General features: G+C 40.9%; 1 protein-coding gene across 1 annotated transcript; it reads left to right on the forward strand.

Annotated features, from left to right (window-relative positions):
* Positions 1-2,712: 2,712 nt before the first annotated feature.
* On the forward strand, positions 2,713-4,548 carry LOC106600678 (noggin-2). Its single transcript, XM_014192206.3, has one exon. The coding sequence runs from the start codon at positions 3,586-3,588 to the stop codon at positions 4,204-4,206; it is 621 nt and encodes a 206-aa protein (XP_014047681.1). The 5' UTR covers positions 2,713-3,585; the 3' UTR covers positions 4,207-4,548.
* The last annotated feature ends 9,149 nt before the right edge of the window (positions 4,549-13,697 follow it).

Genomic DNA, 13,697 nt, shown 5'->3' on the forward strand with positions numbered 1-13,697 from the left:
CTAACCTGGGTGTCAGTCTGTTTTGGCTTTGTCATGCCAAATAGACTGGACTCGCTGCTATCTCAATGCGTACCTGTTCCTGTATTTCTGAGCTTGAAGAGAAGAAAGAGTACAGCAGGTCCTTATCTTGATGAAATAATTCATAGTTTGCCATATGAAGAACAAAAGAGCGGTACATTGGCAATCATCTAAATGAAATCTTCATCAACATCTTCCTCATCAAGTACCCCAGTGGATGTCAGGGAAAGATGTCATATGTTGGTTGTTATCTGGTCAGATAACAGGTCACAATTTATACCACACAAAAAGATATGGGATCAGTACATTTATTGGGTGGGTTGTGTCCAAATTTTGACACCTTCTAATTTAGAAATGAGTAGTCTAGTCCAGGAAGAGGCAGGATGAGGCATAATGCTAATTCCAGTTCCTGGCACCCTCCAATACACCTCTGGGAAACATTCCAGAAAACTCCACAAATAGCCCTGAAAGATTCATCTGGCCTGATCAGAAGTACAGAGAGATCTGATTCCATAGAAATAAAATCATTAATCAAAAAGTTTATTATTTGCGAACAGAGATTTGCAGATGTTATCACAGGTGAAGTGAAATGCTTGTGTTTCCAGCTACAACAGTGCAGTAATTCTGAGCAATACTAAACGATATACAATGCACACACAATCCAAAACCTACTCATTCCATTTATTGACATTTAAAAAAAACTTTTTTCTACATTTTAGAATAACAGTGAAGACATAACTATGAAATAACACATATGGAGTCATGTAGTAACCAAAAAAGTGGTAAACAAATCAAAATATATTTTATATTTGTGATTCTTCAAAGTAGCCATCCTTTGCCTTGATGACAGCTTTGCACACTCTTGACATTCTCTCAACTAGCTTCATGAGGTAGTCACCTGGAATGCATTTAAATTAACAGGTGTGCCTTGTTAAAAGTTAATTTGTGGAATTTCATTCCTTCATAATACGTTTGAGCCAATCAGTTGTGTTGTGAAAAGGTAGGGGTGGTATACAGAAGATACTATTTGGTAAAATACCAGGTCCATATTATGGTAAGAACAGCTCAAATAAGCAAAGAGAAATGACAGTCCATCATAACTTTAAGACATGACGGTCAGTCAATACAGAACATTTCAAGAACTTCAAAAGTTTCTTCAAGTACAGTCGCAAAAATCATCAAGTGCTGTGATGAAACTGACTCTCATGAAGATCGCCACAGGAAAGGAAGACCCAGAGTTACCTTTGCTGTAGAGGATACGTTTATTAGAGTTACCATCCTCAGAAATCAGAAATTGCAGCCCAAATAAATGCTTCACAGAGTTCAAGTAACAGACACATCTCAACCTCAACTGTTCAGATGAGACTGTGTGAATCAGGCCTTCATGGTCGAATTGCTGCAAAGAAACTACTGAAGGACACCAATAAGAAGAAGAGACTTGCTTGGGCCAAGAAACACAAGCAATGGACATTAGACCGGTGGAAATCTGTCCTTTGGTCTGATGAGTCCAAATTTGAGACTTTTGGTTCAAACCGCCGTGTCTTTATGAGACGCAGAGTAGGTGAACGGATGATTTCCGCATGTGTATTTCCCACCGTGAGGTATGGAGAAGGAGGTGTGTCAACCATTGCGAAAGAACAGTCACCTCTAGTGATTCTATTTTGCACCATATCATCTGGTCCCGTGTGGCTCAGTTGGTAGAGCATGGTGTTTGCAATGCCAGGGTTGTGGGTTCGATTCCCACGGGGGACCAGTATGGGAAAAAATGTATGAAATGTATGCATTCACTACTGTAAGTCGCTCTGGATAAGAGCGTATGTAAATGTAATAATATGCAGCACAACAAACACACAGGCACTTTTATATGGGCAGGTTTTCACATGCCTGTAACCGTTCATAGTGTGATGTTTAAAGCCACAATGTGTAATTTTTCCATATTTTGTCATACTATAGAGAGAAATAGTAATGTAAGCATTTGTAAGCATTAATTCCGCCATGGTTCATTGGACAAAGCCTCTGTGGAAATGTATGGTGTTTTTTTGGGGGGGGAGGGGGTAAACGTTGAAAATTAGGTCTGTGGTAAACACAGGCTTAGGAGATCTTATAATGTTTTGTTCTGAGATAATCTTCAACAGCTAACCTTACTTTTTGTGAATTTTAAAGCATTTATTTCATGTAAAAATGCACATAAAGGCTTCATAATTCCAAAAGGAAGTGTTAACTGACTGATATTATCTCAGAACATGTGACGCTCGTCCTAAGGAGTAGACCAAGGTGCAGCGTGTTGAGTGCTCATGATAAATATTTATTATTATACTCAGAACACTATACAAAACAATAAACAAAGAAACACGAACGTCACGTTCTGCAGGCTTCACTGAGCAATACAAAAACAAGATCCCACAACAAAAGGTGGAAAAAAGGGCTGCCTAAGTCTGATTCCTAATCAGAGACAACGATAAACAGCTGCCTCTGATTAGGAACCATACTCGGCTCAACACAAAGAAATAGGAAACATAGAAATGAACATAGAAATACAAAATCTAGAATGCCCACCCAAATCACACCCTGACCTAACCAAAATAGAGAAAATAAACGGCAATCTAAGGTCAGGGCGTGACAGAACAAAACGTATAAGATCTCCTAAGCTTGACCTTATTTTCGGTGTGTATCCCAAAACCCTATAATTTCCGCATTAACTTTCACCATATATCCCAATTGTCATGAATATACAAATATTAAACTCCATCAATACCACCAAAACAAGGTGGTGACTATTAAGCGCCATGTCAACCTCAGGACAACTATTAAGCAACTCCAGAGCGTGCCGTTTGTAACCCGCCTGTGTTTAGGACCATGTAGCCATGCGCGCTGTCAATCATAGTGAAAGTGACGGCGTTGACTGCTTGACACTTCGGAATGGGATATTTAACTTGAGAGTGGGGTCCACTTTCTACAGAAGCAGTTACTCTCCCGCATTGGAAATGGGTGAAGGTGTCTAGGAGCTTCAGCAAAATATAATTATAAAATAGAAGCAACTATCCAATAGGCTACAGCATTCACGACAGACTCTCCATGAATGGATTACTTTCAGAAACAGAGGTGTAATGCATCTTAATCTCGGGTGGCATCTCCTCCGGTGATAAGGATTTTGAGTTGAGTTTTCTAAAGGCATGTTTGTTTAGGAGGTTTTGGCTTATTTATCCTCAAAGCACTGAGAGGAGGCACAGATGAGAAGAGAAAAAAAGAAAACTCTACTGAGTTTGCGTGTGGTGGAACATTGATGGAAATCCGTTATATCCATTTAATGAACTAGGACGCTCATGCGCTCTATGGTCAAAGGGAATGGTCTGTATTGATGTATTAAGTTTAGTGATGGTTACCGTTCTCTTCCTCACTTAGTAACTTTATACATTGCCGATTTCTGCGCTACAACTGGGACGGATATCTTATTTAAGCACACACCACCTCTCCAATCCAAATGTCAAAGTGGGATACTAATGCAGCACTTGCTCTTTTGCTGTAAGTGAAAATAATTTGCGTAAATAACAGCTCGAGCTATAGAACATGGGGCTTTCTCCGGCGGCTCTGCTCTATGTCATAGCGACCATCCACCTCGGTGTCTCTCAGCATTTTTTGCGTCTGCGCCCTTCGCCCAGCGAGCATCTCCCAGTGCCCGGTCTTAAAGAGGACCCTGACCCAAAATACGACCCGAGGAAACAGGACCTGGCCGAACGGACACTGAAGAGGAAACTCGGGAGAAACTTTGACCCTGTCTTCATGTCAATCAACAGCCCCCCTGTTGTAGAGAACCGGACTGCCCTTGAAGCACAGTCCAGACTAATGGGACCTATTCCCAACCAGCTGAAACAGCTGGACCGGGTGACAGCGGGCAAGAAAGCCCGTCGGAAGTTTTCACAGTGGTTGTGGGCATACACACACTGCCCCGTGGGCTATGTATGGAAGGACTTGGGCGTGAGGTTCTGGCCGCGTTACGTCAAGGAGGGACAGTGTCTGAATGAGCGCTCTTGTTCGTTCCCGGCGGGGATGTTTTGCATGCCCGACAAGTCAGTCACCAAGACATTCCTCCGCTGGTACTGCCAGGGCTTTCTCAAAAAGAAATACTGCATGTGGATACAGGTCCAATACCCCATCATATCCGAATGCAAGTGTTCCTGTGTAGAATAGGCCATCTAACTCGGGGTAAAACTATTTCCATTCAACTTGAATTAAACCCTCATCATACAAAATCGGATTTTATTAATTAAAAAGCTAATAAATTAACATTGTTTCAGATGTAAACATTTAGCTACAATAGCTTACATCAAGTGTAATAGGGGCAATTTCAATTGGAATTGGAAAATGGAACATGTACATGAACGTCTTCACAAAGTTGTCTTGACAAAGTTTGTGCGTTTCTTTGTTTTTTATGTCTGGCACAGGATGGAGAGTGTATCACGTTATAGGCTACTGTTAACAGTTTTTATTTATTTTATTTATTACCACAGCCATTGTTAGTATGAAACTATGATTATGTATAGATGTTTATATGAGTGTTTCTCTGAAGGCTATTAAAAAGTATCAATAAAAAATGGTTTTGTTAAGAGCTTAATTTTGTCTTTAATTTGCCAAGAGAGTCATATTTCCACATAGGCCCGAATTGTATGACAGCAACAACTGTTAACTGTTTAAGAGCATCCAATACAATCATTTTTACGTGCGTTTTGGCGTGAAAATATGACATGATATGGGCTCAATAACTTTCTGAGGTTCTAACCCAAATGGCACCATATTCCCTATATAGTGCACTTATTTTGTTCAGAGCCCTATAAAGGGAATATGGTGCCATTTGGGATATCGCCACTCTTAAGACCTAAACAACCTTGTTCCTGACATGTGGAAAAACACAGCTGTTAGACGGAGGCTTGGAGAGGATAGAGATAGAGAGAGAGAGAGCAAATAATGAATGTGAACCGCCAATGAGGCCATGCATTGTGTAGACTAGGCACACCATTCCTGATATGTTTCCATAATAGTCAAACATGTCTCAAACATTTCAAACTATGTGCGAAAAGACTAATGGTGAGAATCGCGCCAGCAAACGCCTCTCCGCCCCTCTCTCAGACTGACGCAAACATACAATATGCATGGTACGGTTCTCGGCTGCAAAGCCTAATGCTGATAAGGCTATATCCGTAGTGTGGTTTTTATTACATAAATAGGCTACTGGATATATTATACTACGCGACGACCTGTCAGCTACAGAGAGGGAGGGAATTGGGTTAGGTAGTTTCAACAAAACACCTCTGTTACACATCCATAGCTCTGTCCCCAGCGAACCACTCAGTTTACCAAAGTGTCAGGGTCAGGCTTTTGAAAATGCAGATTGTGCCTTTGGTAGCCTAACTTATATTGGCCTACTTTTATTAACGTTGATTAACTTTGGGATTGTTAGAGATCATGATTAAATATTTTTTCTCCTTAAACATTGGATTGGTGTCACAGGATAGAGACCAAGACGCAGCGAGAAAATATATACTCATCTTCTAATTTATTTGGTGAAGAAGGGAAACACAATAAACGTATACAAAACACAAACGAACTGGACAGTCTTGTCAGGCACACAGCTGAACAAGCACAATCTCCCACAAAATCCCATGACAAACAAACTCCTAATTATAGGACCTTCAATCAGAGGCAACGATAACCAACTGCCTCCAATTGAAGGTCCAACCCCAATAAACTAAACATAGAACTACAATAGACTAGATAGAACATAGAAAAACTAACATAGAACATAGACTAACAATCCCCGAACCACATAAACCAAACACCCCTCTACCTAAATACATAGCCCAAACCACATGAAACAAACACCCCCTGCCACGTCCTGACCAAACTATAATAACAAATAACCCCTATTACTGGTCAGGATGTGACAATTGGCCATCTGGCAATTCTGGCAAATGCCAGATGGGCTGGAACATTTTTTAGTTGGGTGGGCTGGTCGAAATTGACCAGCCCCGAAATTGACAAAAGTGTGCCTTTTAAAGATTTTTGCGCAATTTCTCTGGTATACTAATCTACAATGAGCTTTTTGCTGATCAGTGGCCAAGATCACGGATTGTAAAAAACGGAACATTTGCCTATAAACATAGAAAGAGCACATTCGACATGATCACCTCACTGAAAAAACGTCCTATTTGTTGTGTGGCTAAAACCATGATTTGGTCAAACAGTGAAGTGCATTATCCTCATGATTCCTGTAATGAAAGTGTCTGCCCTGCCCCTGTGCCTGCACCCTTGCTTTTCCCAGATTAGCCTTCAGAAAGAAAAAAGTAACTCTGAAGTTAAACACAAGCGTGAACATGGCTCAGGTAGGCAGTTTGGACTGGTTCTCTGTGTGTGTAAACACATAATAGATAAACAAAGGAAACAAGCGTGTGTGTGTGGGTGGTGGGTTTGATTAGGATATAAACAGGTCAAGTAAAGTAACATGATTGTCTGTGACTTTGTCCCAAATGCCAACCTATTCCCTACATAGTGAGCTACTTTTGACCAGAGCTCTGGTGAAAAGTAGTGAACTATAAAGGGAATAGGGTCCCATTTTGGATATAACATCTGTGTTTTTATGGGACATAGACAGCTTAAACAGCAACTAGGCCATCTAGTGGCTAGCTAATATGCCACTGACACTGGGTCCCACAGTTGTGTCAAGTTGGCTGGGTGTTGTTTAGGTGGTGGACCACCTCCCTTTCATCTACACTGATTGAAGTGGATTGAACAAGTGACATCAATAAGGGATCATAGCTTTCACCTGGATTCAACTGGTCAGTCTATGTCCGCAATAGGCTGGGAGAGGCTGGAATAAGGGCTTGTAGGCCTGCTGCAAGGCAGGTCCTCACCAGACATCACTGGCAGCAACATCGCCTATGGGCACAAACCCATTGTCGCTGGACCAGACAGGACTGGCAAAAAGTGCTCTTCACTGACGAGTCGCGGTTTTGTCTCACCAGGGGTGATGGTCAGATTTGCGTTTATTGTCGAAGGAATGAGCGTTACACCGAGGCCTGTACTCTGGAGCCGGGATCGATTTGGAGGTGGAGAGTCCGTCATAGTCTGGGGCGGTGTGTCACAGCATCATCGGACTGAGCTTGTTGTCACTGTGAGGGCTAGGGCCATTCCCGCCAGAAATGTCCGGGAACTTGCAGGTGCCTTGGTGGAAGAGTGGGGTAACATCTCACAGCAAAAACTGGCAAATCTGGTGCAGTCCATGAGGAGGAGATGCACTGCAGTACTTAATGCAGCTGGTGGCCACACCAGATACTGACTGTTACTTTTTATTTTGACCCCCCCCTTTGTTCAGGGACACATTATTCCATGCCTGTTAGTCACATGTCTGTGGAACTTGTTCAGTTTATGTCTCAGTTGTTGAATCTTATGTTCATACAAATATTTACACATGTCAAGTTTGCTGAAAATAAATGCAGTTGACAGTGAGAGGACGTTTCTTTTTTTGCTGAGTTTATATTCCATTCCTCCTCTCCAAATGTTACCTCCAAGTATTTTTCCCTATGGCCTTTAGACCCTTACAAGTTCCATTAGTTCCACCTATAAAGTGGCTATATATAATCCCTGCAGTATGTGGTAATTTGCAAAGGATTACTATCTTAACATTTATATCAGAATGTACAGGGAACTTGCTGCTATTCTGTCCTACTGTAAACATAAAATCTCTAAACTGGAGATATCTCCAAAAATCTTGTTTCCGTAAATTATACTTGGACTTTAGTTCTTCAAAAGAGGTAAATATGTTTTCTTGATATAGACAACTAATGTTCTTTATCCCGTTTCTATACCTATCTTTCCAGAAAACCATGTGTCCCCCTATTTTTTATTTAGGGTTGTTCCATGATGAAGCAGAGCTTGTCTAGAAAGATGAAAATCTCTCTCTTATGAATCTGACTCCATATATTTTTAGTATGGGACATTATTGGATTCTGCAGTCCCACTTTTTGTTGACTAAAATAATCTGATGCTCCGAATGGGGCATTAAGTTCCTCTTCCATATCCACCCAAATTGGCCTAGTCGAGTTCTCAATAAAAAGAGAGCCTATCCGGGAAACTACAAAGGCTTCTTTGATATAATTGCATGATAGGGAGCTTTAATCCTCCCTTCTCAGTCTTTTCATGTAATCTCACTATGTTCATCCTGGCCCGTTTTCCGCCCAAATAAACTCAGTAATCATTTTGTCTATGGATTTAAAAGTATAGACAGGTATGGACAGTGGTAACATGCAAATGATGTAATTCGGTTTAGGAGCTAAGACCATCTTTATAACCTGTATCCTACCCCATAATAAGATTTGTAGCTAATACCAGCTCAAACTGGAGTTGAATTTTGTTCAATAGTGGGTCAAGGTTTTCAGAAATCATATTCTCTAGACCAGGATTTAAAGCAATCCCCAGGTACCTCAAGTTTTTAGGGACCAATTGAAACCTCCAGTTGAGGAAGTCATTTCTCAGACAATGTTTTGATAGGGGCACTACATCAGATTTGGTCCAGTTTACTTTATAGGCTGTTAGAGTCGACAGCATCCAGTCAGAGCCATTGGAGTTGGTTAAAGCGGTCCCACAAGGTTCCATACTTGGTCCATTACTGTTCACGCTCTACATAAACAATATCAGTGATGAGATAAGAAAGTGTCAAATTCATCTACATGCTGATGACACCGTCATGTACTCTATTGCGTCAACGGCTGACCAAGCATCGAGACAGATTTTAAGATATTACAAGGACCTTTTTTACAGCTTGAACTTTTAAATGCAAAGAAAACACATTTTATGATTTTTAATAGGTTCAAAAAGTTGGTTGAAAATACACTTGCACTTATGAGCTTAGATAGCTCGCAAATTAATCAGGTCTCTGTAACGATCGTCTAAAGGAGTTGACCAAGGTGCAGCGTGGCAAGTGTTCATCTTGAATTTATTTTAAATCAGAACACTTAAACAAAATAATAAACAATGATAAACGACCGTCACGTCTTGCAGGCTATACCGAGCAGTACAAAAATAAGATCCCACAACTCAAGGAGGGAAAAGGGCTGCCTAAGTATGGTTCCCAATCAGAGACAACAATAGGCAGCTGCCTCTGATTGGAAACCATACCTGGCCAAAACATAGAAATAGAAACCATAGAATGCCCACCCCACACCCTGACCTAACAACATAGAGAAATAAACCGTCTCTCTCAGGTCAGGGTGTGACAGTCTCTGCATATGAATACTTAGGGATATGGTTGGATGATAAACTGTCTTTTAGAATGCATGTTGACGAACTTTGTATACGGCTAAAAATCAAGCTAGGCTTCCTCTATAGAAACAGGACATGTTTGTCCTCCACAATAGAAGAAATTGTACAAGCTACTTTTATGTCTCTTATAGATTATGAGGATATTATCTACATGCATGCTGCGGCATCCACACTTAAATCGCTGGATCCAATTTATCATTGCGCACTTATTATTACGGGTACTAGCTACAGAACTCACCCCTGTTGTTAGGTGCCTCCCAAGAAGAGGTAGGTGCAGGAGTCAGGAGCAGGAGAGCAAGGAATTTCCAGTAGCACAATCGTTTATTGAATGTCCCAAAACACGACAACTACAGGTGGGGAAACACACCCAACGAAGTCGCCACACACAGGGAAATAAACGTAACACACGGAGGAGAAATCTCTACTCCCAAATAAACTACAACGGTACAACACGACCGTGAGGGGGGGGAAAAACCCTGTGGCGCAAACACGCACCCCTAGCAGAGCAACAACAGCAAATAATCCCGCACAAAGAATAGCAGGCAGCGGAAGTTAATAAACCCACCGAAATTAACTAATAGGACACAGGTGTAAACAAAACAGACAGACACAAACAAAAAGGAAAAATGGATCGGTGGCAGCTAGTAGGCCGGCGACGACGACCGCCGAGCACCACCCAAACAGGGAGAGGAGCCACCTTCGGTGGAAGTCGTGACACCTGTGTTTTATATCAAAATGTGGGTTGGATTTTGCTGTCCATGAGACGAGAACAACATGCTCTCGTGTTTGTCTATAAAGCACTTCTGAATAAACTACCTTCTTATTTATAATCACTCATCAGCATTATAATTATAATTCCTAAAACCAGGTCTCAAGCATGGATTACACATGAGGCCCATGCGATCTCCACAGATTTGGGTATGGCTGCCTTTTCCTGCTACGCTCCTTGTTTATGGAATAGCCTGCAGACTAAACTTAAACTTGAGACTCTTGTCCCCCTTGCCCATTTTAAACATTTATTGGAGGATATTTATTTTTGTATTGCTTGTAACTGCTTCGGGTAATGCAAGTTCTTGTGCTGTTAGGGGAATAACCTGTGTGTAAATGTAACAATCTGCTGCTGTTTTTTTTGTGTTATCTGTGATCGTTTTGTTTGTCTTGTGTAGTTTCTTAATAATTTTTTCCTAAACTGTATGTGTAAACATGTATACGCAGGGCCCAGCTGTAAAAGAAACCTTGGTCTCAGTCTGTCTTCCTTGTTGAAATAAAGGTATAATAATAATAGCCCGATATCTCTGAAAATGCATTTACTAGGTCCAATAAAGGCGATTTGGAGAGTTGGGGGTCTGACATTAACCTCCCTGGGCAAGGTGGGACAGCCAGTGGAATCGCGTGGCGCGAAATACAAATACCTCAAAAATGCTATAACTTCAATTTCTCAAACATATGACTATTTTACACCATTTTAAAGACAAGACTCTTGTTAATCTAACCACATTGTCCGATTTCAAAAAGGCTTTTCAGCGAAAGCAAAACATTAGATTATGTCAGGAGAGTACCCTGCCAAAAAAAAATCGCACAGCCATTTTCAAAGCAAGCATATATGTCACAAAAACCAAAACCACAGCTAAATGCAGCACTAACCTTTGATGATCTTCATCAGATGACACTCTTAGGACATTATGTTATACAATACATGCATGTTTTGTTCAATCAAGTTCATATTTATATTAAAAAAACAGCTTTTTACATTAGCATGTGATGTTCAGAACTAGCATACCCACCGCAAACATCCGGTGAATTTACTAAATTACTCATGAATAACGTTCACAAAATACATAACAATTATTTTAAGAATTATAGATACAGAACTCCTTTATGCAATCGCGGTGTCAGATTTTAAAATTGCTTTTCGGCGAAAGCACATTTTGCAATATTCTGAGTACATAGCCCGGCCATCACGGGTAGCTAATTTGACACCCACCAAGTTTGGCCCTCACCAAACTCAGATTGACTATAAGAAAAATTGGATTACCTTTGCTGTTCTTCGTCAGAATGCACTCCCAGGACTTCTACTTCAACAACAAATGTTGTTTTGGTTCCAAATAATCCATAGTTATATTGAAATAGCTCTGTTTTGTTCGTGCGTTCAGGTCACAATCCAAAGGGTGACGCGCGAGCGAATTTCGTGACAAAGAATTTCAAAATATTCCATTACCGTACTTCGAAGCATGTCAAACGCTGTTTAAAATCAATTTTTATGCTATTTTTCTCGTAAAATAGCGATAATATTCCAACCGGGCGACGTTGTATTCATTCAAAGACTGAAAGAAAAACATGGAGTCGTCTCGTGAACCCGCATCTCCAGTGTCATTGTTCCCTGCCTGACCACTCACAAAAACTCCTGCTGTTTTTCGCCCAGAGACTGCAGAGACCTCATTCCACTTTCTGGCGCCTTCTGAGAGCCAATGGAAGCCTTAGAAAATGTCACGTTACAGCAGAGATGCTGTATTTTTGATAGAGATGCCACAGAAGGAGAACAAATTGTCAGACAGGGCACTTCCTGTATGGAATCTTCTCAGGTTTTGGCCTGCCATATGAGTTATGTTATACTCACAGACACCCTTCAAACAGTTTTAGAACCTTTAGAGTGTTTTCTATCCAAATCTACTAATTATATGCATATTCTCGTTTCTGGGCAAGAGTAGTAACCAGTTTAAATCGGGTACGTTTTTTATCCGGCCGTGCAAATATTGCCCCCTAGTCCCAACAGGTTAACAGCCTCTGTATCTGAGCAACAGAGCAAAGGCAGGAAACCATTCCTCTAATAAGTGTCAAAATGCTTAGAATAGTACTCCACTGTTCTATAACCAACCCCATGGTATTGAGTCAGCACAGCTGACATAAAACCACCCGTTTCAGAAACAAAGATATGAAAAGGTTTTGTATGGTCTGGCAACCCTGAACAAGGGATTGAGAGTAAGGTTTGCTATAACCTTACAAGGGCAATTCCAGCCTCATCAGTCCAAACAAAAACCTCTGACACCTCCATCTTTCTCCCATAGATACAATCCTGCAAGGGCTGGACTATCTCCGCATAGTCTTTCAACCATGGATGACATTAACCAGCCACTCCCAACAGGGACAGCATGTGTTGTTAAGTGACAGGTTTAGGCAATGTCCTTATAGCCTCCAATCTGTCCTGCTAGAGGGAGCGACCCTCAGAAGTAATGTCATGACCCAAATACTTAACTGAACTCCTACACAGCTGTATCTTAGAAGGGGAAACTTTGTGACCATTCTCTGCTAGAAAGATCAATAGGGCCTTGGTGTCCTCGTGACAGATCTCATCAGAAGGGGAACAGACCAACAGGTAATCTACATAATGGACGATAGTGCTCCCACCTGGTGGGAGGAAACTCTCAAGGTTTCAAGCCATTTCCTTAGAAAAAATGGCAGGTGATTCGACATAGCCTTACTAGAAAAACATTTCCCAAGAAATGTGTAGGAAAACCACTCCTGTGACTCTGATTCCACAGGGATACTTTAAAAGGTATTAGCCAAATCATTAACTGAAAAACAACTTCCAGGGGGAACCTGGGAGAGAATGGTGACAGAGTTTGGCACTAAAGGTGCTCTGGCAAACAGCATCATTCACAATCCTCAGTATGAGGGTTACTCTGTTCTCGGTCGATTTATCCCTTTCATGCATCTAGATAGCATCTGTGGTCACCTTCGCCATAACCTTGAGAGAGATGACAGACCAGAACAACAGTTTAGGACATTTCTGATTCAGGAAATCCAGTCAAACTATTCACTGTATGACAAATTATTACATTCCCAATATTCTTAATACAAATGTCTAAGACAAATGTCAAAGAGAATAACAACACACTGTTGAAACCATTTTGCAAATTGGTTTATACTCCCTTATCATATTGGCGACCTCACCACAGAGTTACAGGGTTAGGGAGTTAGAGGGCTAATCCTCAGGGAGAAATCCTGACCATCCAGCAGATCCAATCTGGTGAGATTTATATTGGAGCAAAAACTAAAATAAAACAATAACATCTTTACACTTCTTCATATATCACATGAGGTGGGGAAAACTTCAATCCAGTTGGTGTAACTGTCAATCATTACCAACATATATTTATTCCTTTTATAGGCAGACGTGAACAAAATCAATTAGTATTTTTTCTAAAGGGCCCCAGGGGACTGGTAATTCCCCCTTTGGACACATGACTTACATCGTGATTCATGCGTCCCCAAAAAAACAACAACACTGCCTGTTAAATCAAAATAACAAATAAAATTTGAATTACAACCCTCGATAACTCCATCTAAAAATAATTGTATCCCATATG

Source organism: Salmo salar, chromosome 03 (assembly GCF_965601325.2).
Source record: "Salmo salar chromosome 03, fSalSal1, whole genome shotgun sequence".
Lineage (NCBI taxonomy): Eukaryota > Metazoa > Chordata > Actinopteri > Salmoniformes > Salmonidae > Salmo > Salmo salar.